The 26,456-nt window shown below is 38.2% G+C and overlaps 4 protein-coding genes and 1 non-coding gene across 6 annotated transcripts; 2 read left to right on the forward strand and 3 right to left on the reverse strand.

The window, feature by feature from the left end:
- Positions 1 to 3,444: 3,444 nt before the first annotated feature.
- LOC121790090 (probable LRR receptor-like serine/threonine-protein kinase At3g47570) lies at positions 3,445 to 6,913 on the reverse strand. Of its 2 annotated transcripts, XR_006048195.1 has the most exons (4): positions 6,301 to 6,913; positions 6,003 to 6,224; positions 3,946 to 5,862; positions 3,445 to 3,870 (listed from the first exon to the last, which is right to left on the reverse strand). XR_006048195.1 is itself a non-coding variant. In XM_042188382.1 (3 exons), the coding sequence occupies exon 3, from the start codon at positions 5,128 to 5,130 to the stop codon at positions 4,033 to 4,035; it is 1,098 nt and encodes a 365-aa protein (XP_042044316.1). In that variant the 5' UTR covers positions 5,131 to 5,862; positions 6,003 to 6,224; positions 6,301 to 6,913; the 3' UTR covers positions 3,445 to 4,032. The 2 variants fall into 2 exon arrangements, 1 of the variants encoding a protein (XP_042044316.1); XM_042188382.1 differs by having other exon boundaries at positions 3,445 to 5,862.
- On the reverse strand, positions 5,537 to 6,502 carry LOC121790091 (LRR receptor-like serine/threonine-protein kinase ERL2). Its single transcript, XM_042188383.1, has 3 exons — positions 6,301 to 6,502; positions 6,003 to 6,224; positions 5,537 to 5,862 (listed from the first exon to the last, which is right to left on the reverse strand). Exons 1-3 carry the CDS (start codon positions 6,500 to 6,502, stop codon positions 5,537 to 5,539), a joined length of 750 nt encoding a protein of 249 aa, XP_042044317.1.
- A 3,647-nt stretch (positions 6,914 to 10,560) lies between the features above and the next one.
- Positions 10,561 to 11,367, forward strand: LOC121790088. Its single transcript, XM_042188380.1, has 2 exons — positions 10,561 to 11,081; positions 11,199 to 11,367. The coding sequence occupies exons 1-2, from the start codon at positions 10,561 to 10,563 to the stop codon at positions 11,365 to 11,367; spliced, it is 690 nt and encodes a 229-aa protein (XP_042044314.1).
- Positions 11,368 to 19,459: 8,092 nt separating this feature from the next.
- LOC121790089 (RNA-binding protein P-like) lies at positions 19,460 to 22,295 on the reverse strand. The gene is made up of 3 exons (XM_042188381.1): positions 22,284 to 22,295; positions 20,207 to 21,897; positions 19,460 to 19,717 (listed from the first exon to the last, which is right to left on the reverse strand). Coding segments are annotated over exons 1-3 (1,704 nt in total). The 3' UTR covers positions 19,460 to 19,716.
- On the forward strand, positions 21,815 to 21,888 carry TRNAV-CAC. The gene has a single exon. It is a non-coding gene; the product is annotated as a tRNA-Val (tRNA).
- Positions 22,296 to 26,456: the final 4,161 nt, after the last annotated feature.

Raw genomic sequence — 26,456 nt, forward strand, 5'->3', positions numbered from 1 at the left:
CACAAAATTCGATTCACTGTTGATGGTGTTAATTTACTGTTCAGCATTACTGAAAATCCAACTTAGGTGTCTCCTTTTAATTTAATTTTATTAATTCTTTGTTTTTTATTTTCTATGCTTTTATTTTTAGTTCTTTCTTTTTTTTCTTTTATTGCATTAGTCATCAATAATCTGGTCGGTATTAAATTGCACATTATAATTAGGTAGGACTAGGTCAACATAGGACAGCTTTACAGATTTGATAATCAAGGATACCATTTTATTAATTAGTTGCACATGAGTTAACACGTTCAATTCAAAGCTAGACTTTTCTTGATGTAATAATTAATAAACATTGCTCTAAATCTAATAAACAAAGCAACAAAAAAGGAAATGAGGAACATGGAAATATAATGATTTTTAAAAATAAGTTTGCATATTATTTTGTTGATTAATTATATTATACATTTACTAGGATTAAAGCAAGTACTAATAGTTCATTTTGGTTATAGAATGGTATTTCATTTTCATCGCTTTAAAGCAAGTTTAATCAATTGAAACCAACCTTGTTTTTGGTTCCTTCAAGATTAATATAATAAGAAATGGGATATCTTGTTAAAGTAATAAATAATCTGATTAAGTCTATAATGGATAGAGAGAATTATTTATAATATTTAAATGTGCACCAAATTGCCCTTTTGATTTTATATATATAAGCCTCTATTTCTCCTCACACGTACGCACGTGTGCACTAGCTAGGTAAAAAGAGGATACTAAGGAATAGAAACTTCTTTGTGCACTTGCAATTGCAACATTCTTTTTTTTATTTGCTTTTTTGGATACTAGAATTGAATGACATCCACAAGATCTTATTGCATATTTGCCCCAATTGGAATGTACATTATTTTAGTAGTGTTTGTCACTGTTTCTTGACACTATTTTGTTTCGATTTAAAATGATGGTTTCAAGACTACTATGCTAAATCTTTTTCTCATAACGAATATTATTTGATTGACCCCATGAAGTATTGTTGTTATTAGGTGTATGAGTGTATCTGTTTTGTTAAGTGGACATCAATCAATGACCTCACCATGTTTCCTAAATCAATTAAAACGATCTATTATAAATAGGGTGTTTGTAATGAAATTGGAGCAACATGTTATTGCCAAATTAAACTGAAGTATTGGCCTTAGGTGGAAATTGATCGTTTGTGATTAATGCCACATGGAAACCCATTATACTAGCAAATAAGGGTAATTTTGTCAATTATAGTGTGTTTTCTGAGATATGGGTTCTGAGGGGTGTGATCCGTTTTCTTAAGTTGCTAACTTGCGAATTCATCAATGTAATATATTAAAAATATCAACACGATGATACTGAAATGTCAACATAAACTTAAGTTGATATTTTAATACATTATGTTGACATTGATATTTAAATGTCAACACAGTTTATTAAAATGTCAACACAAATATGAGAAGACAGAACTTGAGGCCATCTGAGTTATTCAAAAAGAAATTGTTTAAACATATGTATAGTCAATACTAAACGGTAAAATTCATGGGGGACCATGGGCCCTCCTAGCCCATACGTGGCTTCGCCACTGCGTGGAATTATGTAGGAATTGACATGAATATATATTTTAGAGTGGCGGATCAAGGATATAATTTTGTAGGGTGGAATTGTGCTATCTTTAAATCAGATAAATAAATAATTTTGTAAGGGTGGAATTGTGCTATCTTTAAATCAAATAAATAAATTAACTTAAAAGGTTATAGTTTCACGTAAGATCTCACATATGCATGCATGCATATAAAAATAAAACACACTTTGATTTGCACCAAAGTCTTGTGCACATTCGTTCAAGAAATGCAAATAATCAAAGCCTATTTATATAGTTTAATATTACACTAATGGTTTGTCTACTGTAGAATAAGATAAGTTGATAAGATAATGGGAATTGTTTAATAATCTCATGGTGCTCATGGAATTTCGTCATGGAGGGAAGGGGCCACTTTGGCCCTCCTCAAATTCTAGGGTACTTTTTTCTAATTTTACTTATTATATTTTGGCAAAATATGATTAAATTTTGTGGGTTTAAGAATAATTGATTACAATCAAGGGTTTGGAAAAAAAATTCAGTAGTACTATATTTCTTGCTAGAATTCGATAAGCTAATTTAGCTTTCCAACACTAGATACTTTTGATCACATGTCAAAATTGAAATATCCTGTGTCTTTTAAGAAGTCTCCAAAATTCGAACCATACACTATATCTAATCCTATATTTTTTATTTATAATAATCATCATGGGTTGAATAAATATCATCGGGCCTTGTAATAGGCTCTATTAGTTAGTCAATTGGTCCAACCCAAATGCCAACATACAGTAAATTACTTATTTCATCAATAATAATATACATGGATTATATAGGTAAAATACAACATCATTTATTCTGCATATAAATATATTCTACACTTTATTAATTGTCAAATTTATACTATTCAATGAGATTTCATATAACACATAGTATATGCTAGATGTAGCATCGCATTGACCTATGTGTGTGATTTTAATCAAATAAAAAAAGTCAAAGTGGAGATGATTTTATAGACTCCTTTGCGCGGTTGCGCACCCTGGGCTCGGTCAGACCCGGCCAGATCAAATCCAATCCGATCCTAATCCTATACTACGGAGTATATTTTAATAACAAGTTTTATTCATCAAAATTAATAATTTTTATAAACAATTAGTTTTAACATAATTTTTTTTCATCATAACAATACCGTCATAAGACTCACAACAATAGTACTTTTGAGCAATGCTACTTGGACTCATAATAATTGCAACTCTTATAATACGGGTTGTAAGTCGGGTTTTGGTCGGATCCACATACATGATACAGGTCAACCTCACGCATCGTGGGGCCACGTGTACCCGAGCTTTTGTGGGGATATTTTAAAGTGAGTTTTCCCACTAAGGGAGGCCAAAGAAGTGTGATGAAGAATTGAAGAGATTCATTGCCATATACACATGAAAATGCTTAAGTTTAGATTCTTCCCATGATTTTGGATGCAACTATACAAGGAGAAGAGTGTACATTCCCTAAGGTTTTTTTCCTTTCTAGATACGTCCTATTTAGTGCACTTCTATCTCTCATTTGTTTGGAAAATCTTTCTTTTTCCCATTTCTAATTTTTTTTAATAAAAGTCTGATTTTAATTAATGGGTTTTATTTCTTTCCACTCTAAAAATCTCTTGTTCCTACTAAACTATAATCCTAGCTTCAAAAATAAACCATTGACCTAAGTCAGCTATGATATAAATGATCTGTGTATAGGATGGGTATCAAAAATTGAAACTTAAGCACTTACATTTTTCCTTTTTTTAGTTAATACTATTTCAATTAAAATTTGCAAATAATTTCATAAAAAGAACTAAAAGCATATATAATTTGAATTAAAAATTACATAACTGAAAGAACAGGATGAAATTATGTAAATTGACTTACCCCTGATGGTTACAACAAAGATTATTATAGAAAAAAACTAAAAGCTCTAAAATGCACATAGTTTACTTTGCTCTCACATCAAAAATCGACGTTTGATTTTCTGCAATTCTGCAGATTCTACACAACATTTCAAAGCCAATTCAAATATGGATGATACACATTGCACAATCTTGTCAATTTCTCCTTGAAAATCCTTCAATAAATTGACATCTATCACTTCATCAAGAGTGGATGGAAGAGAGAGTTCTATCCATCTCTTGAAGCTCAAATCTCCTCCAAACATATCATCACTAGGCCTCTTTCCGGTAAAAGTTTCGATCAACATAACACCGTAGCTATACACGTCACACCTTGTCGAAACGAGCCCTTCTAAACCTTACTCTGAAACAAAACAAAAATACCATGATCCATCAAGCATGTAATATAATCATTATACTATATTATAAATACATTCACCTGGAGCAATGTAACCTAATGTTGCTAACGTTTCGGTTAGCACCATACTGTCTTCGTTGCCTAGCAGCTTTGCTATCCCAAAGTCGCTCACATGGCTTCATCTAAAAGCACATTACTAGGCCTCAAGTCGCTGTGAACAATAGGCGTCGAATAGCCATGGTGAAGATACTCCAAAGCAGATGCAACGTCGATCATTATATTCAATCTTTCCGTGAAGTTCAAGCAATGATTGTCAGAATGTAACCATTTCTCAAGGCTCCCATTGGGCATATATTCAAGTACTAAGGCTCTGAACTCGTCGTTGGAACAACAACTTATGACACTGGTCAGACACCTGTGTCGAATGTCACCAAGTATCTCACATTCAACGCTGAATCTCATTGAAATGCCTTCCAATCGCATGTTGAACACCTTGGCAGCGACAACCTTCCCACTGCTAAGAATCCCTTTGTAGACAGAGCAAGAACTCCCGGTGCCAAGCAAGTTCCTTTCACTGAACTGATCAGTTGCTTGCAGCAGTTCATAGTAAGGGATTCTTTCCGACATAATGGGTATTTCCTCATCAACTTCTTCACTAGTCTCATCTTTCCTTTTGTATCTGATAAATATTATCAAACCCAAAGAAGCAATTGAAATGAAGGCCACAAATCCAAAAGCAATGAATGAAGCTGGTTTCACCCTCTTCCACTTTGATTTGTGAGAAGAAGCTGCAGGACAAATTCGGACATGGAACCTCGGATGTCCACACAATGCTGCATTGCCCTCAAAAGAATCCATAGTGAAGTTCATGAAAGAACCACCACTAGGAATTTCTCCGCTCAAGGTATTGAAAGAGACATTAAAATACTCGAGGTGTTGCAGTGCTTCCAAAAACTTTGGAATTGAACCGGAGAGATTGTTTTGCGACAAGTCAAGAGCTGCCAAGTTAATCATGTGACCTATGGAAACTGGAATAGAACCTTCCAGTTTGTTATTGGCCAAAGAAAGAAATCCCAATTCTTGCAATTCTCCAATAGTGATGGGAATAGAGCCTGACAACTTGTTCATTGATAGGTCTATATAGATTGCTGCTCCTAAGTTGCTTATCTCTTGAGGCAAAATCCCACTCAACGAATTCAAGGACATATTTAGAGTAATCACATCTTTTAATCCCCATAAGCTTGATGGTATGGTTCCATTCAACATGTTGGAGTTGAGAAAAATCTCTCTTAAAGAAGAGACATTTCCCAAACATGTAGGAATTCGATGTGAAAGTTGATTGTGGTTAAGATGTATAGAATAGAGGTCGTGTAATAGAGATGGGGATGTTACCAGATAATTTGTTGAAGGACAAACGCAATGACACCAAGCTGCTCAAGTTGCCTATTTCAGCCGGAATGCTGCCACTGACTTGGCAGTGTGCGGCGTAAAAATATTGGATGGAAGAGATAGATTCCCTACAGAAGGTGGGATAACGCCGTAAAGAGGATTATCCGAAATAGATAAATGAGTTAAAGACTTGCAGTTTGACAATGAAGTAATGAAGCTTAGTGGTGAAGAGGAGGGTTCATTTGTGAATTGTTGCTGAAGAGGTGGAGTTGTTGAAGAGATCTTAAGTTGCCGATGACGGTAGGTATATGACCAGTCCACTGAGTTTGTTTTCATAAAGTGAGATCTGTGTGAGTTGAGAGCAGTTAGATATGGAGTTGGGTATAGGATCAAAGATGGAATTATTGCCAAGATAAAGTTGGTTAAGATTGGGAGAGGAATGGCATATATTGGTTGGAAGAACTCCAGACAGATCATTGAAAACTATTGAAATATTTTCGAGTGTTGAAATGTTAAAGAGCTCAGGTGGAATAGAACCACTCAAGTTGTTTAAAGATGATTGTAAGTCTTTCAATTGGTGAAGTTGGCCTAATTCAGAAGGAATAATCCCTGCAAAGCGGAAGAAGAGCAATAATATAATAGATATAAACGAAAAACGATCAAAGGATAAACGACTTCAAGGAGGCCAACACTTACTCTAGCTATTTATAGACTCCAACTTTAATAAAACTGTTAGTTGGTATTGTTACCTGTGAAGTAGTTTTCGGAGAGGTCGAAGGTGGTTAGCATTGTAAGATTCCCGACATCCCTTGAAAGGCTTCCGGTGAATTTATTGCGCCATATATGTAAGTGTTGCAGTGAAGAAGACATATTCATGAAAATATTTGAAGGAAATGAACCCCAAATCTGATTTGATCCAACACCAAAATAAACCAGGTTTTGGAGATTGCCAATCTCATGAGGTAGTGTACCTGTCATGTCAAGTAGTTATGACTCTTCAATGTTCAGATAGACCATACACTTAAAATGTCAATCAACAGTACATACCATTCAAACGATTACGACTTAGGCGTAAACCCTGAAGAGATGCTAAGTAGCCGATCTCCAAAGGTATCTGCCCACTGAAAGAGTTGGAATAGAGATCCAACATCCCAAGTCGTGAACACTGGGAAATATTTGTCGGAATCACACCACTCAGTTCATTTTCAGAAAGATAAATCCCTGCAATAAATGGAAGATAACTGCACATGTCTGTCGGAAGACTTCCACTCAGTTTGTTGATTGTCAAGGCCAAAATTCCCAGGTTCGAAATGTTGAATATCTCTGCTGGTATATCACCCCATAAATGATTTGCTTGAATTGACAGAGCTTGTAGATTTTGAAGCCTCCCCAACTCTTTTGGAACTTCTCCACTCAAAGAATTAAAACTTAACTTAAGAATCTGCAGGTTCGTTAGGTTTGAGAGGGATTTTGGGATGGAACCGGTGAAGTTGTTGAGTCGGAGAGATATGAACTTCAAGCGATGGAGGAGACAGTGTCGGAACCACACAGCGGGGGCTTTCCCGGCACCAGACCTCAAATCACCCTTATACCGCCGTGCTCCGACCGATTTCCGCCCCGGCGCCGCTGAGCGAGCCCTGACTCTGTCTCGGCTGTAAATCCTGAAATTGAAATTGGGGAAGAAGAAGAAAAGGTTAGTTTATTAGTTTTGGGCTATTTATTTTATATTTTGGGCTACCTTTTTCTTTTGGGCCTTTTAACTTAATAAACTAAGTAGTAATAATATCAGCCCTAGCCCCTAAGCCCTTACTCAATTAGCCCAAATTCTCTCACCTTGAGATTTGCAGACAACGCACAGCAGCTTGTCACCGCTGCTAGAGTTCTTCAGCGGTTCCGTTCAGCCGTGCCTTTCGTGATTCAGGATTTCAGGTAAGAATTGAATCAATAGATGGTCAACGGGCAATGTATATAGACTTGGTACGCAATTTAGAACTTAGTAGCAGTGGCTTAGTGCATCAGCTCATCTCATTTCTCAAATTTCAAGACTCAATTTTCAATTCTCATATTTAATGTTTTATTTTCTTTAAATGTAATTAAACTTTGTAGTAGTAGTCTCATGTTTCTATGTAATACTCCTTCGCGTCCCAAGTTATTTGCACTCTTTCCATTTTTAGTAAAAATTATCACCTACAGCCGCAATTGTTGGCTTTGCTATACACTCATTCCTTAATCTCCGTGCCAAAAAGGAAATGTGCGAGTAGTCCGGGACGGAGGGAGTATTTTTTTTCCTTAATACTTTTAAATTCAATTTGTGTACAGATTGCAGTAGGAAACAAGAATTAGGAAATTTTATTTATATTATGATTTGTGCAAATAGTATGCTTGTATCTTTATTATTGTATGAATATATATTATATAACACTAAGAAATCTTATTCTTATTGATTGTAGCTATACATCGGTATTTTTCCAAAAGACCAAAGAACTATTCAACAACTACAAGTGCTTCAAATGACAGTAGTATTTCAATTTCGAATCCGATCATGAACCAGAGAGAATTAATGTTGCAAGGATTAATTTTGTATTGTTAGGTTCTTATTTACTTACTCAAGAGATGGAGAATCTGTCACGCCCGCATTTCCTAAGGATAGGAAGTACGGTGGACCGCGACTAGGGGAGGAACAAGGAAGCGGGGAAGAAAGGGGAGAACAAGATTATTTGACCCAAAAACATTTATTAAAAGAAGTTCACTTCAAAACATTGTACTAAGGTTAAAGTAAACAGAGTTTAAATAAAAACATTGTATCGGATTACAAAGCAGCGGAAAAGACCAAGAGACAGATGATGCCGGGTATGGCGACACGACACCATCCAAAAGACAAAGTAAAACACTGATTTGGCTTTCACTGCTCAACATCCGTCATCCCCATCGCCGCTCAACCTGCACATTAAGAAAACAACATGCAGGGCTGAGTACTTGTTGCACTCAGTGGACACACGCCAAAAACATGGTTTGTCATGCCATAACAGTGTAACATTGGGGTTTTGAGTGTAATGAAAATCGCCCAAGTACACAAAAATATATTTCATAAACTCGACTGCGCAGTCATTTTCAGATATTGCCACCCTTATCCCCACCATCATACACTATCTGATCCAACGGTGACAAGGGGCGTGGCCACACCCCAGGTCATCTAGACCGGCCAACTTGCTCTCAGATGGCTCCCGGTCTCGTGTACACTAGCCTGAGGGTTCGCAACCCAACAGACCCGAATTCGATTAAATATATGTGGTAAACCACTTCAGATAGGTTTCAAATCAAAACAGTTGGCAAGACAAGCAATTCACCTCCATAAACATTTCCGGAACGAAGTCCGTATTAAAGATAACCCACATAAAATAGTAGGGTAGAAAAGCCCACCTCGATTGCTTAGCTTTTAAAATAGTTCCCTTCAACCACACTTTCCTCGTAAAAGATCACCCTTTTTGAAAGATAAATAAATCATGATTAGAGTCAGGGTAGACGATGTTTAACGACAATGCATGATTCCTACTTGGATGACTTCAACATCTAGCACGTTACACGTATACACACTTAACAACATCTCATAAGCCAATCACACAAAAACACACGCCCGAAAACACACCCCGCACGCACCCGACACGCATACGACGTACCCAAAACGCGCACACGACACACACACAACACTCATACTCCTGGCATACCCTTACTGTGCAACGGCTCACTTGGCTCGGAAAAGGTTCGGAAAAAAAGCTCGGAAAAAGGATCGGCGTCTCGGCCTGGCTCGGTGTCTCGGCCGCCTGGCTCGGCACCTCGGCCGGCTGTCTCGGCCGCCTGGCTCGGTGTCTCGGCCGCCTGGCTCGGCACCTCGGCCGACCGTCTCGGCCGCCTGGCTCGGCACCTCGGCCGACCGTCTTGGCCGCCTGGCTCGGCACCTCGGCCGACCGTCTCGGCCGCCTGGCTCGGCACCTCGGCCGCCTGGCTCGGCACCTCGGCCGACCGTCTCGGCCGCCTGGCTCGGCACCTGTCTCGGCACATGGCTCGGCCCTGGCTCGGCACGGCTCGGCACCTGTCTCGGCACATGGCTCGGCACCTGGCTCGGCACTGGCTCGGCGTCTGTCTCGGCGTCTGGCTCGGCACTGGCTCGATCATGTGTACACCCGTTTTCCCCAACCAACGATTCTCAAACCCTATACGACAACCACACCACACATTCTACATCCCAAAACACACCCAAACACCTGGGATCAACCCTTCAACACTCTCCACCACACTGCCCTAGGCCGAACCCTAAAACTCTCGGCCAACACACACGAAACCCTCGAACCAAACGCTGATTCCTCCGAGCCATCTCTTGGCCAAACACACCCACAGACTTCACAAAAACGAAGCACTCAGACACACCCCCATTGCACACACATACATCACCCAGAACACACAACTCGCAGAACTGCGCAGTTTACTTGCGAAAATCATAATAAAATCATACGACCTCCAAAGAAGCTGAAATTTACACACCACACCCAAGACACATCCAAGTTTATACAGTTAAAATTTCGTATCAAAAGGAGATCTTTTGCTCAGTCGAAAAGGGGTCGGAACCCACTGTCAGTTATCACCGAAAACATGTTCAACACAAACACATAGCCACAAATCCTATTCGACATCTAAACCATCCAAAAACGTCCTACATGCATGTTTTTCGAAATTATCATGAGTTAGGGTATCGGGTTACCTTTCCCGGATAGTTCAACGTAATTCACACGCTTTACTTCTTCTTCCGACTCCGATTCACAACGAGAGTGCGTAACACCTTGAATAATCCACCATTCGATGAGAGGGAGTGAAAGAAAAAGATGAGAACCGAGAGGGAGAAAGGAGAGAAGCTTACCGATGAGAGAACCCTTCGAGAGAGATGAGAGATTGAGTGATGAGGGAGGGAGAGATTGAGAGAGAGTAGATAGCCACGGTTGTGAGGAGTGGGAGGAGGTTGAGAAATTAGTGGGAGAGGGGGGGGGGGTTTTCGAAAAAACAGAGGAAGAGGGAGAGGAAAAAAAGAATTTAGTTAATTAGGATTTTAATTCATGATTTATTAATTATCCCAATTATAAAATGCCTAGGTAAATTATATCCCATCCACAACAATAAAAAAAAATCAATTAAGATTTTCCACACCATGTTTTAAACAAGAAAACACAAAAAGATCAACCATTAATTAAAAGAATAAAAATTCAAAAAAAAACATAAGCATATTTTTTTCGGATGTTACAGAATCGTTTCCTAGAAATGAATACGGAATTGCTTACTTGCATGAATTGCCTTAGTCCAAAAAACTCATTTGCTAGCTTCAATGTGGACAAGTTGGTTCGTCTTGCAGAACTTTATCCGGCTGACTTCTCTATTGAATGTATGTCTCTTCCATATCAACTTAAAACTTATATCAGTGATATAGTTGATAAAGTTGAGTTCTCCAACATTGAAGATTTGGGAAATTTAGCAAAGATGTTGGTTTCTACCTCAAGAGATAAAGCTTTCCCGTTGGTGTACCGTTTGATTGAGTTGACACTGATCCTCTCAGTTGCAACAGCTTCTGTCGAGAGAGTATTTTCTTCCATGAAACTTATTAAGACAGATTTGCGCAATAGAATGGGAGACGAATGGATGAATGATATCATGGTGGTATACATTGAGAGGGGAATTTTCAAAAAAATTGGAAATAAGACTATTCTTCGGCGATTTCAAGACATGTCGACTCGTCGAAAACAGTTATCATCTAGTGTGTCGTATAAGTTGAACAGACATTACATGTAAAATTAAATATTTTAACTGAGAAAACAGATAACACGAGAAGGAAATGTTTCTGTTAAGTCTCTTTAGATGATGACAGGGATTTCTAACACCTGAGGGATGGCTCCACTGAGAAGGTTGGATTTGAAGTCGAGGGAGACGAGGAACGAGAGGTGTCCGAGCTGTGGTGGAATGGTGCCAGAGAGACTCATGTGGGATAGATTCAAGGCAGCAACTCTGGTGGCGCGAGCTGCAAGTGACGCCAATCCAGCTGCAGACAGAGCTCGAATTGGTCCAGTTTCTTGAAACTACAGCAGAGGGATCAGAGGTGATGTGTTGTTTTAGTGAAAGGAGAGCAGTTTGATCAGTGGAAAGGCTCATAGCTATTTTGGCAAAACAAGGTAGTTTATGAAAGATTATGGTGGTCAGGAATGCATATGCAATCATGCAACAGAACTTTTTCTCCATAGCTGCAAATTGATATCTGTTATTCTAGTACAACTGCAATGATTATAGATTATAAGGTTGTGTTGATGAATTTTCCTTAATCTTAGATCCAAATAGACGTCACCATGGTTCGGGAACCGACATTTCACGGTTCGGAACCGCCGGTTCCGGTTCAAGATCCTGAACCGGCCCGTCGTACGTTGGACGGTTCCGGTTCCTGAACCGTGAACCGGCGGTTCACGTCAAGGTCCGGAACCGCCGGTTCGGCGGTTCATGTTTATTTTTATTTTTATTTTTTTTGTTAAAATTGTAATTCAAGTAAAAAATGTAAATATACTTGCATAAATAAAATTTGAATAATGCAATGTACAAATGCAATTTTATTGATACAAATTTCAACTATATTACAAATTACAACTTTAAAATTACAAATTACAACTTAAAATGTACAAATTACAACTTTAAAATTATAAATTACAAAAGACTTAAAGTCTTGATTACAAATTACATATTCGAAACAAATGGGAGAAAAAAGAAATAAAGGAAAAGGACTTGAGCTCAACTTAAATTTAAAATTTAAGTTGAGATGCCTACATATTCTCAATGGTCAATTGCATTTTGGAATCAAAGTCCACGTAGTTCTCTTACCTTGCTTACCTATTTGGCTTGATCGAAGGAATTGGCCTACTCTTCGTCGGGGAAGTAGTCTTGGTCGGGTTGTACTACTTGATTGTCCCAATCCGGTTCTTGGTCTCTAATTTCGGCAGAGCACTAATCATCAAGTAACATGGTGGCTTCCATGTTTTGCCCGGTGAGTCTACTTCTTCTGTCATCCAAGACGTTGTCTCCAACACTAAAGGCGGACTCGACGGTGACAGTGGAAGCCAGAACCGAAAAGATCTCATTGGCCATTGATGCAAGGATGGGAAAATCTTTCTCGTGTGATCCCCAACAATCTAGGACGTCGATTTGTTGGGGAACGGGACCTCCTTCTTCATCATTGAAAGAAAAGTGTGAGTCAAAATATAAATCTAACTCACTTGCCGAATTTGCCGACCTTCCTCCGCTGCTGTAGCCGTATAGGTCCGCCAATTGGGATTGGGTGTCGGGGTCATCAACTTAGAAGAAGCCAAGTTATGTGTTTGACGGGGGGTCTAGGTCTCACTTGGTGGGTACTGTTGTACTTAGCTTCGTAATCGTGAAAGAGAGCCCGCAAATCGAACTCAAAACTTCTTTGCAGGGTTGAGAGGTGGGGGAGGTTTATTTGGAATGTTAGGGCTAGGTTTGTGTTGTTGTCGTCGTCCTCGTCATTCGATTGCAAAGCTCGGAGTGGTTCAAGATTAATAGAAGTCAAATTGTTGTAATAAAATTCTAAAATTTTTAAAGTACCAACTAGTCTCCATTTTGGATCCAAAACTTTTGCAATCAAAAAAACCGTTGGAATCTCATTGAAATACTTAAGCCATTTTTCAATCATATAATATAAAACACACATTAATTCAGGATTATTTACGGAATTTTTCATTGCAGTTTGAAAATCAAGTGATATATACATGCAATGTTCTAAAACACGAACGGATGTGCAATAATACACACCCGATAACTCAACGGTGGCATTTCTAAAACCTTTGAATAATTTAAATAAACGCATGCTTTGATCCCAACAAGAAGAGGTTAGATATAAATCATCTACAGGGAAAGTTCTATAAAAATCAACCAAATATTTTGTATGATCTAATGTAGAATGAAACATATCATATGTAGAGTTCCATCTAGTAGACACATCCAAAGTAAAAGTTGTGTACCTTATTTTCTTCGAATGACAATACTTCTTCCACGCCTTGCCAATATGAGGCGTCCAGTGGATCAAGGATACAGCTGTTGTAATAGGTTGAATATGTCTTTGTCATAAAGACAAAGCATCTTGTACACATAAATTTAAAATATGACATATACATCTTTGGTGAAAATACTTACCACTTATCACCGGGGAGCAAGCCGCAATTAATTTGGGTATACTTGCAGTGTTAGCCGTTGCGTTATCAAAACCAACAAAAAATATTTTGTTGCATAAATCATAATCATTCAAAACTTGAATAATTGAAGATCCAATTGCTTGTGCGGTGTGTGGTGTTGGAAATTGTCTAAAACCAATTAAACGTTTATTTAAAGTCCAACTATTATCTATAAAATGACATGAAATTCCCATGTAAGAATTTATATGGTAAGAATCCGTCCACACATCAGAGCAAATATTAACTTTGTGTCCCAAGGTAGATAAAAATTTTCATACTTCTCTTTTTTTTATCAAAAAACTGTCTGTTGTTAGATCTTTGAGCAGTTGAGGGGGGAATTCTTTTTGTAGCAACATTAAATGTGGTTTGCATAATAACTTCATATTTTTTGTCATTAAAAAAATTAAACGTCAAATGCTTCATTGCCGCCCATCTTTCCATAGCATCGGTAACATTTTTGGAATCATATTTAAATAGAGGCGTGTACCTGTTTGACACGATGAGCCGGCGGTGGGGAAGTTTATTTGGCTTTGGGACTTAGTATGCCCATATTCCACATGATGTTTTACCTTCAAATGGCGATGAGAGTATCATATCCCCCAGCGGTTCCAAATGGATAGACTTTCTCGCAATAGTTACAATATGCTTTGAACTCATTTGTCTCTATGGTAGTGGTCGGATCATTAGAATTTGAAATTACCACTGGGACCTTCTTGTAATGTTTGGTGAAAATATCGAATTTCAACTTTGGAGGCATCTTCTTCTTTTGTCGTCCTGAAGGAAGATGAGCACCGGCCTCCTCATCATTTTCGCCAACTTGGCCGGCTCTAGAAGGGGGGAATTGATGCGATCCATCGTAGCCTTCGTCCGAATCCGATGATAGATTCACATCGTATTCGAAATGCGAAGCCGAATGTGAATGCCCCCCTTCTTGGTCGGCGAGGGCAAGTAACAAGGCCGCATTTCGATCTTCTTCCTCCTACGAAAATTATATAATTAAATAAAAATACTAACAAAAATAAATCACATAGACACATAGATGTTAAAAATGAAATTATGAATTTAATAAAAATGAATTTAAAAAAACAAAAACATATTAGAACTTACTTGCGCTCGAAGAGCGGCTCGCCTTCCCACCTCCTCCGTAACTTGTGCTTTAGTAGGGGCACGTCGACGACGAGTATCACTTTGATCTTTGGCAATACCCTTGCCCCGATCACCACCACGACGAGATGAAGGCATGATATTGATGGATATTGAAAGTGGAGAATAGAGAGTAGTGTGATTGTATGAATATGATAACATAAACAACGTCAGTAAATTATGAGCGCAAATAACGTAAACAACTTTAGCAATTAGAGAGAATGAGGATAGAGAATAAAGAAATTGAGATTGAGAAGAGAAAGACTTGTTAACACAAGAATGGGGTGAGTAGAAATGAAGAGGAAGTGGGTATTTATAGGGGGAAAATGTGATTAAATTAAATAAAAAAAATTCAAAAATTCAAATTTCAAAAAACCGGCGGTTTTTTGGACGGAACCGCAGGTTTCGTATACGGTTTCTGACGAAAACCGGCGGTTCCGCGGACGGTTTCTGAAAAGGCTAGTGTGTAGGTCAGAAATAGGCCTGAAAAGCTGCCGGAACCGCCGAACCGCCGGTTCAAAACCGGCGGTTACGATTTGCAAATAATTGGAACCTGAATCGGCCCGGGGGAACCGGCGGTTCCGGTCACGGTTCGAACCGTCGCCGACGGTTCCGGTCCGGTTCGGAACCGCCGATGACGGTTCCGGGCCGGTTCGTCCGGTTCGGTTCGGGGACGTCTAGATCCAAACCACCTTTCTTTATCGCCCTTAATGATAAGGAACTGATGATCTCCCACCACTGAAAAATAAAAATAAAACAATCAGTATAAACTTCTAGGCTGTAATTGACCTGAGACTAGAGATATTTATTTAACCAATTCGATTTCGATTTAGAATTTTTGGAATTGTAAAATATTTGCACATGCTTTTCATTCTGTCTTTTCCCAAACATGGTTGATTTTACGTCATTTCTTCATTGATGATTGTGTCTCCAAATATTAGTAATACTGTTTTTTTTCATTTTTATCTGCAATAACAAAAATTCGAACTATCTCAGCTTTGAAATTAACGTGTCTCCTTGTTTGTCAGTAATAACTTCAAAATCTTGCACAATCCGTTTTCTTGTGAAGAAATACATGAAGCTATTGATGAGGCATCATCAGTTAAGAGGAGATGATGACAATGGTGTTAACAAAAATGATGACGAGGATGATGCAAAGAGTCCTACCAAAAACGGCAGCCCTAATGGAGTGGGATAAGATGACGACGAGGAAGAAGATGTAGGCGAAGAAGAAGAAGACAACAAGTATGCGTGGCTCATGAAGTTTATACATTCATAAACACTTCAGTCATCATCCTGCTTCAACTGTGATATATGCTCATGACTTATGCCTCTTTTCACCCTGAATTTGATACATATACCACCTTACAACTGTAATACTAAGAGGCCAGCATAGAGGTCACCAATCCGAACCGAACCGGACGAACCGGCCCGGAACCGTCACCGGCGGTTCCGAACCGGAACCGGAACCGTCGGCGGCGGTTCGAACCGGCACCGGAACCGCCTGTTCCGCTGGGCCGGTTCCGGGTCCCATATTTCGCGAACCGTACCCGGCGGTTCCGAACCGCCGGTTCGGCGGTTCCCGACACCTTTTCAGACCTACTTCTTAGCCTTTTCAGAAACCGCTCCCCCGGCCGCCGGTTTGGTCAGAAACCGTTGACGGAAACCGCCGGTTTCGGCTGAAAAACCGCCGGTTCCGGCGAAAACCGGCGGTTCCGGCCGCATTTTTCAAAATTTGAAATTTCAAACGGTCCTCAAAACCGCCGGTTCCACCGAAAACCGGCGGTTCCGGCGGTTCGCCGTGATTTTTCAAAATTTGATTTTTTTTTAATCACAATTTTCCCCTATAAATACCCCCATCCTCTTCATTTCTACTCACCCCATTCTTGTGTCAATCTCAATTTCTCTCTCAATCTCAATTTCTCTATTCTCCATCCTCATTCTCTCAAGTTGTTTACGTTATTTGCGCTCATAATTTACTCACGTTGTTCACGTTATCATATTCACACAATCACACTACTCTCTACTCTCTACTTTGAATTTCCATAAATATCATGTCTTCATCTCGTTTGCAATTTTAAAGTTGTAATTTGTAATTTTAAAGTTGTAATTTGTATCAATAAAATTGCATTTGAACATCGCTTTATTCTAATTGTATTTATGCAAATATATCTACATATTTTACTTGAATTACAAATTTAAAATGAAAAAAAAAAAAAACCGCCGAACCGGATGAACCGGCCCGGAACTGGGCAAACCTAGGCGGTTCCCCGGTTCACGTGAACCGGCGGTTCACGGTTCCGGAACCGGAACCGCCGATCCTTGGCCGGGCCGGTTCCGGTTCTACTTATTTTCGAACCGGAACCGGCGGTTCCGAACCGTGAACCGCCGGTTCCCGAACCTTGGTGACGTCTAGGCCAGCATACTTCAATTCATCAAGGAAAAACCAAACCTTACACGAGGAAGAAGTCCAGTAAACCGACTCGCACAGCCTTCACACGGTGACTGGCAATTCATTAAATCGATCACCAGAAATTCATCATACAGGACCGATTGCCATGAGAAGATTTTAAACCCTTTTCCCTCTATCAGATAAGTAAAAATTATGCAAAACAGAAAGAGTGGTGCTAAATGGTCACATTATGGTCAGCCATAATTTGTCTTTTATCTAAAAATTAAATGAGTTCACTTAATAATTAACTCATCTTAAAATATCAAAACTCTTAAGATAACTCTACCTCATACCTTAGTTTATAAAGTAAGTATTTTATATTCATCCATCCAACAATGTTTTTATTATTTTTAGAAGATATTTACCTTAGTTTATAAAGTAAGTACTTTATATTCATCCATCCAACAATATTTTTATTATTTTTAGAAGATATTTACGTTTTATTAGAGTACTTTATATCCTTTTACTTTTTATTCAGATGTTTATTTAAAATAATATTACTCGACATATACTGTAATCTTAATAAATATTACATTACTTATTTTTTTATTTTTATAAATTAAGTATGACGAAAAAGCTATCATAAATTCATAATTTAGTTATAACTTAATATTAAGTTTCAATAATATGTTGTCATAATATTTCACAATCTAATAATCATATATCATAGTACACTATAATATATTATTATTAGATTATAATACACTTTAGTGTTTAATACATAAATTATTGATAGGGCTCGTAAATTGTGATGCTAAATGTAGAGAGAATGCTAAATAATTATGGAGAGAGAATGCTAAATAATAATGATCAGAAATAGACAAATTAAAAGGTAAGTCAAAATAAATTATGCATAAATTATTATGGAGAGAGAATGTTGTAAATTTAAATTTGAAGTAAAAAATTGAGAAAAAGGTAAGTAAGTAAAATTATCTTAGCACTAACTATTACTATTAATTTATTGCATTGACTTGAATAATTATTTATAAAAATGTCATTGTGGTTGGCCACCTTATGGCCACATAGCATTACTCAAACAGCAATGACCTGAATGCCCAAATCCAAGTCCAGAGCAGTAGTTATCACTTACTACCTCAAACTACACACCAATAAGATAATATGAAAGCAAATGAAAGATACAAAATAAAGTATATTTATAAATCCCCATCCAAAAGAAAATGGTTTAAAAGCAAAGAAACGAGTGGCTCATTGGTCTCTTGAGACTATCTGTAACAGTCCCTATCTCAAAGGCAAGAAACAAGGGAAAAAGCAAACAAAGAAGTAATCCATCCCAGAGTACTGTAGTGTAGCTCAGCTGATTTGAAGCAAGAGTTAATTTGTAAACATATGCCATTAACACAGAAAAAAAATGAAAGCCACAAAAGAGGGCAACGGTAAATAATCATCGAACAAGGTCACTGAAAAACATGATATGTTGTTCAAAGTAGATCCAGTAGAAACTGTAAATGTGAAATTGCCTTAAGAAGTTGAATGAAAAACTGCAAATGAAAGTTTGCAGATATGTTTGTCTATCATTGAATCCACATCTTGGAGTTTTAGTTACAGAAAAGCATTTTCCCAGGAAGACAATACTTGATGTCAAACAAATGTCCCCTGGCAAGATCTATACAAGAAATTCCAGGTAAAGAAACAATTGCAAAATAATCCTTCAAATATGTTCAAAGGTATTGAAAAGGTAAAACTTAATCAATGAAAATGCCTCAGGAGCTTCACTGTCGCTGATTATGGACATACAGTTGCATAAATAAAGTAAGAGTTTTTAACAGCTGAAGTTATCTGTCATTAAAGTAACACTTCAAATAATTCTCGGTCCATAGACAAGATATATATAGAAAGTGCAAAGAAAATGGAAACAAACTACTTTAAGAGCTACTAACTGAAGGGAAAACAACCAACATTTCAATAAAGATAATCCTGAAACTTTCCATCTTTGGGTAGCCAGAGTTAGGAATGTTTCATAAAAGGTATACATGTTTAGAAGTGATTTGAAGTTTAAAGATTATGAATTGGATGAAAGGTTGAGTAAAAAACGAGTAAAACAATGTATTCTCCCATAAACTAAATTGTGGTCATTCACCAGAGGGCTAAAATTATACTACTGAAGAAAGAATTGTCTTGAAAATACAAGGTGAAAGGGAATAAAGATCCAAAAACATTGTGCAAATAACTTTCTCGGATCAACACAAAAATAAGTATAAGAAAACAAATAAGATAAAAGAAATAAGCAAGAAAAAACTAAAATATGTAAGGATATGCATCCACATATACTTACTAGAATTAAAAGAAACATATGAAATGAAACAATAGTGACAGAACAAACTTAAAGTTGAACACATATACTAGTAAACAAATCCAGAAGAAATTATACAGTATGAAGAAATGCTGGACTGTAGCACACCAGGTTCTCTAAAAGGTTCATTAAATAGTAAAAATAAAAAGAGAAATGATACTAGGAGAAAATTAAAAGTTATAGCACAAAACTGATACCATATTCAATGAGTCAAACCCTGACCCACAAAATGGTAATAGAAATTTACCAACTTCTGTTTGTTCATCTACGACCTACGTCATCATACATCTGCAAGAAAAGACCGAGGCAGGTTAAAGAAAACATAGTAATAACATAGCACGACAATAAACAAATGTAGATTGAACAAACTGAGCGAAATATTGTACTAAATGTGTGTTAAGTTCCTAAATCTTTAGGCTTCAGTTTTTCAATAGGAAAGAAGCAAGAACCATTCTGATAGACAGACGCACGATTTAAATCTAAAGTGAGAGAAAGAAACTAGAAATTTACTACTCCTACATAAAAGTCATAACTATTCCACTCATATGCAGAAAACCTAGATACCAATTCTGCTTAAGGAATTCTTCATATATTATGTCCAAAATTTTACTAGTTTTCCTTCCAAACAGCAAACAAGTTATCACATCAATGCAAACCAGTGCTAAAGGAAATTATTTTACAGCATTGATGATCACTCTTTCTTCCAAATGTGCATAACACAAAACACAAACATTTACATGTCACCTTAATAAGATGAATAAAGAAGAAGAATCACACCATTGTTTTTTAGAGTAACTGCTTCCACCAGCCCCCGGAGTCTTAGGCAAGGTAGAAGAAGATTGTCCATTCTGCAAACCTGGATAAGCAAATTGCAATCCCTGAAGCATCGCCCCACTCGTAACACTATTGCTACCACCAGACACACCATAGGCACCTAATCCCGGAACACTATTGCCACCACCAGACACACCATAGGCACCTAATCCCGGAACACTATTGCCACCACCAGACACACCATAGGCACCTAATCCCGGAACACTATTGCCACCACCAGATACACCGTATGCGCCTAATCCCGGAACACTATTGCCACTACTAGAAACGCCATAGGCACCTAATCCCGGCACACTATTGCCACCACTAGAAACTCCATAGGAACCTAATCCCGGAACACTATTTCCACCACCAGAAACACCATAGGCCCCTAACCCCAAGCCCTGCCCACCCCCGAGCATCCCATAATACCCACCCATAGACGCACCCAAGTTCGCATTACCAATCAATCCACCACCATACAAGGGACTCACAAGCCCCGCCTGCTGCCCCAGCAAAGCCATATTCTGCACCTGCTGAGCCGCCGCCACCGCAGCCAGCATCTGTGGCTGCACCGGCTGCAGAGCAGTCGTTATCGACGCTGCTCCACTAGCCACCTGACCCTTCCCCTCCGCCGCCTTCTTGCAATGCAGCTGACCCCCTTCGAAAAACTTAACCGGCTCCTCCAACACCTTCTTAGCCCCCTCCGGCGTCTTAAACACGAAAATCGCATAGCCTTTGAATCTCCCCGTCTCCGGATCCATCCCTTTCGGCCCGCTCTCAATTTCCCCAAATTTTTCAAAAAAGGTCAGCAGCCTCTCCGGGCTCGCATTCAGCGGCACGTTACTCACATAAATCTTCCGCTGCGGGTAATCCGACGCGGAGAATTGCTTCTGCGAAACAATCCCGGCGGCGGCAGGGCCCGGTGGGCCCTCCGACGCCAGCTGGCACGAGGTCAAACGGTTCCCCACCTGAACCCTTGGGTTTTTCAACAATTTTTTCACAGATTTGAATGATTTGAAGGTGAGGAAAGCGTAACCCTTACATTTTCCGGTTTCCCTATCAGCCACCACATTGAGATCCTCAATTTCGCCGTAAGCCCCAAAAATTGACTCGACTAACTCGCGGGTAGCGTCCCAGCCGAGGCCGTGGATGAAGATTTTGCGGTGGCCGATGTCCTGGTCGGCGGCGGCTTTGATGAGGGAGAAGATGCTGTCGTCGGAAGAGGAGAGCTCGATTACGAGAGAGATGAGCTGCTCCTTGGAGAAAGGTTCTAGTAGGGTTTGGATTTCGGTGCTGGGATCGGAAGCTGGAACTGAATCTGAATCCGAACCAGATTCAGAAACATGGACTACGGGTTTAGGGGGCTTGGATTTCTTCTGCTTCTTAATCTTTTTGTGGATTTTGGGAGTTGCAGGCGGCTCCTGATTTGAGGGTTTTCGTTTAGACTGCTTCGTTCTCGTCATTACTATCACGAATGAAACAGCTCTACAAAACCTATGATTTTTATAGGCAACTCTTAAAAACGAAGTGATGTATATGTATGATTTGATATGATTAATAATCAGTAAAGTCTGGGTGGTGTAGTCGGTTATCACGCTAGTCTCACACACTAGAGGTCCCCGGTTCGAACCCGGGCTCAGACATAAATCTACCTTTATAATTATTTTTTAACTCTAGTGAATAACAGAGTTTTAAGACTATCGATCAAATCTGAAATCCTTGAAAATTTTAATAATAGTATGATACTCTACAAGATTTTGGTTTTAGATTTTTTGTATTGGATTTTTATAGTATAGTATTTTTGCAATTTTTTAGATTTTTCGGATTGAATTTTATAAGGTAGATTCCAAATTTTTGGATTCATATTTCCTGGATCGAATCGGATTCAATAAAGCTTTAAATTTTTAGATTAGATCGTTTCGGATAAAAATCTAATCCAAAATCCAAATGCTCAACCTAATAGAGATGTGTAACTTCTTATTTAATCAAAAATAATAAAATGTCACAATCATAACTCGCATTAGGAGACATATTTCACCTTGAGATCCATTTAATAGATTGTCATCCTAAGAAAGTCCTAGATTTTTCTTTTATTTATTACGTTTGTATGTCACTATGAAATGGACAGTTTTATTCTTTAACTCCTTTTTGGATTTGGCAACCAAACATCGTCTCGTATTAAAAATATTAGTAACTAAAAACAATCTAAAGATGATCCACAAAGTTAGTTTGTTTTTTTAATTTCGTTGCTACTAATGTAACATCCCTAACTAAAAGCATGTAATCCTATTATTTTGTACTATATTATATTATCAGTTATATTATAGAGATATTAAGTGAATATAAAAAAAAGATAGTAATTAGTGCTATAATAACTCACTAGTATATAAATATATATAGATATATATATAGGGGTGCGTTATAATGATAACCTCAATTTCAGAACCGTCAAAACTATCATTCTATAGTCTGAAAGTATCATTCTATCGGCTGAAAGTATCATTTTATACACCAAAAACTATCAACTCAGAATATCATTGTATCCGGCAAAAAAACTATCATTTTATGATGCAAACCTAAAATTTATAAGCCAAAACTATCATCTTAACACAAAAACGGCAAAATATAATTTAATTAAATAAGAATTTCAGTACATCAGAAACATAAACCAATCGACAGATAATATTCATCAAAAATCAAATCGCGGAGAATCTGGAGATTATGAAAATCTGGAGATTATGGAAATCTGAAACCAAATCGCGGAGAATAGGAAAGAATCGAACTGAGAAAGAGAGAAAGAATGGAGCGAAATTCAGAAATTTAAATGAGCGAAATGACATATTTACCCCCGCGCCTTTTTTTTTATGAAGTAAATCTAAGTTTGAATCTAGACCGCGTGATTTTAAAAACGTGTGGTCCAGATTTGGTTATAGGGTTATTACGTGATTTAGGGGTTATCATATGATCACAACTATATATATATATGCAATTTTGTTTTTGGATAGTTTTAAAAGTATTTTCATACAATATATATTACCTTAATTATTATAGAGTTTATTAAATTTGTGCATGCTAATTAAATGTGTGCGTGTCTAGGAACGTGTGAATGTGTGCACGGAATTTTATTGTATGAAAGTATATGTATATGCATGTATATGTACTTTGAATATATGGATTAATAATTAGTAGAATGTTATGTAAATAGGTTTGTACAACAAAATATAATAATGAATACATTATTTCTACATTGAGGAGTACTGGAACAAACATGTGCAATTATAAAAGATACACGTATACAATTGTGTATTCGTGTATATGTGCGTCGCATGCAACGTATCACTCATGCAATAGAGTAGATCTTTTTCTTTTGTCTAAAATTGTACAACATACATGTAAAAGAATTTAGCCTTATCTAGAAAAAAAATAATAGATATTCATTTTTCTCACTATTGGTTTAGCCGACTTCCATATTTATGTACAGAGGGGGGAGTTAAGTGAAAAAGAGGGGGGGAGAAAAAAAAAAGAAAAAAAAAAGAAAGGATATAGATTATTGGCTTGTAAGATCCGAGAGCTGTAAATAAGGAGTTGGAATCGATGGCTCAGTTAGATTATTTATCTATAAATTACATTTTTAATTTTACAAGTGTTACATGAATGATTGTTATGTGTTATATTGAAGTGAATATTTAGATTATATGGTGATATATGATGTGAATATATGATTGATGTAAGGAATATATTTATATATTGTATTCGAATTATTTGATAGAATATAATATGAATATGTAGTTGGTAGAATTGATATGTTTTATAAATGGTATTGAAAATATATGAATCATATGATTAAAGAGGGTCTATGACGGTCTTGCCTTGGATCTAAAATACAGAGGGACCTATGGGTTCAATTATAGAGTGACATTCGGGTCAAATATAGAGGGACTTACGAGTCCAATTCCAAAAGGACCTTTGGCTCAAATATAGAGGGACCTATGAGTCCAATTACAGAAGGAACTTTCGGGTCAAATATAGATGGACCTATGAGTCCAATTACAGAGGGAACTTCGGATCATAGAGGAAACCCGAGCGGATACCATGCTTGATTCGTCACGGAATAATAAATTGAACAGAGAGGTATATGCATATGGATCTAAATTGTTTATGATATTTGATATTTATATGTAGGTGCAAATTTAGAATATTTGTAAATAAGTCCAATAAATGATGGATTTTGTAATTGTAGTATTTATATGGTGAAATGATTATGTGATTTCTTTACTTTAATTTTGTTTTTGTTTATAGAAAATATATATACGGCAGAGGGGTTGGAGTGTGACAACTAAGCACAGTCAAACAAAGATAAGCTAGAAATCTAGAGTGCCATTAGGGATAAAACATATGACAATCTAAAGTAAACGACGTCGTCTCTAGGGGTGTGTATTCGGGTTTCGGTTTGTTTTTTTGTCCAAACCGAACCCGAAAAACTGAATTTAGGCTAAAACTAAAACCGAACCGAAACCGAAACCGAAAATTGAATTAAACCGAAAAAATGAAATTTTAAGAGATTTTAAAAAAACCAAAAAAATCAAAATTTTAAAAGATTTCAAAAAAAATGAAAAACCGGAATTTTAAGAGAATTCAAAAAAACCGAAAAAACAAAAAAAAAACAAGAAAATCATAAAAGCATTTTCATGATATCTAATAAATCCTCAACAAACTATAACAAGTTAAATCCCTAATATTCATTCAATGCTTCCAACTTCTAAGTTTCAACAACTAATTGGGATTTCACTACAAGTCTTCAGTCTTTAATAACTTCCAAGTTTCAATTAGAGCACCCACAACCGTGCTCTTGCCAGCGGCACGGTTGTGGGCACGGGCAGTACTATCTATGCCTGCTCTCTGGCAAGAGCACAACACCCACAACTGTGCTCTTCCGCAAGGACGAACACAATTAATATAAAATTCAATTACACAAAAACATTTTCATAATACTAAAATTCATTAAAAAACCACAATAAAAATTACAAATTACAAATAAAATAAAAAGACATAATTAAAATCCTAAAAATTAAAAATTACATAATTAAAATACTAAAAATTAAAAATTACATAATTAAACTCCTAAAAATTAAAAATTACATAATTATTGGCTAATATTACCCGAGGAAGACTACGCATCCGGCGGCACCAACCCCAATTGTTTTTGGAGACCCAATATCATGGACTCGTGCGTTTGATTGCGTGGGGGTCATAGTTGACCTATCGGCCATATTGAGTTGGGCCAAAAGGGTCCACAACGAGTTGTTCGGGGGTGGAGGTGGAACATAGGGTGCGGGTTCGGGAGCGGGGCAGATGGAGTCGCGGCTCGACGGCGTTCGGCCGCCGCCTTCTTCCTTCCTTGCGGTCGGCGTCGGGAACCGCTTGGTCCGGCGTCGGGGCTACCCAAGTTAGCTTCGGCGAGTTGGCTAGCCACTTCTTCGCCGGCGTCGGATAGGGATGCCGACCGTGAGCGTTTGGAGGAGCCGCTAGAGGAGGATGTTACGCCTCCCAGATACTTCGGGTGCGTCCTCATTTCCTGCCAAACATTAAGGTACTTGAACGACTTACCGTTCATGGATTGGTAGGTGCTTAGCGCGGCAGTGATGATGTCGACCTCGCTCCACCCGCTCCCGGCATTCCGCGACTCCTGGAGGAAATAGCCGTTGAACTTGCCAATTTCGTCGTTGGCTCGGCCGATGCAGTTGCGCACCATACTCTCGTTGCGCTCGATCGTTCCCGGCGGCCGGTTTGCATTGTACCGCCGAGAGACGCGCCACCAAAAGTGATCGCCGAATTGGTTCGTGCCAACCACCGCATCTTCGGTGATTTCCAAGTACGACTTGAACAATCTATCCATCTCCGCCGGTGAGTACGGTGTGCGGACACCGGCGCGAGATGGAGGAGTCTGCGTTTGGGAAGGGACGGGAGGCCTAGGCTCCGGAGTCCACCCGTATCGCCCATCGGAGCCACCTTGGTCGTCGACCGGGTATGGCCGGTAGCCACCCGGAACGCCCGAATCTTGGGTTTGAGGAGGGGCCGAATATTCCGTATCCGGACTAGGAAACGGTTGCGAACCGAACCATTCGGGGTTCCAACCGTGGGAGCCGCTTGGGTTGTCGTCGTGACCGGACATAGTGGTGTTGTAGGGTGTGAGAGGAAGATGAAAATGGAT

The sequence above is a fragment of the Salvia splendens genome, unplaced genomic scaffold (genome assembly GCF_004379255.2).
Source record: "Salvia splendens isolate huo1 unplaced genomic scaffold, SspV2 ctg41, whole genome shotgun sequence".
NCBI classification, from domain to species: Eukaryota; Viridiplantae; Streptophyta; class Magnoliopsida; order Lamiales; family Lamiaceae; genus Salvia; species Salvia splendens.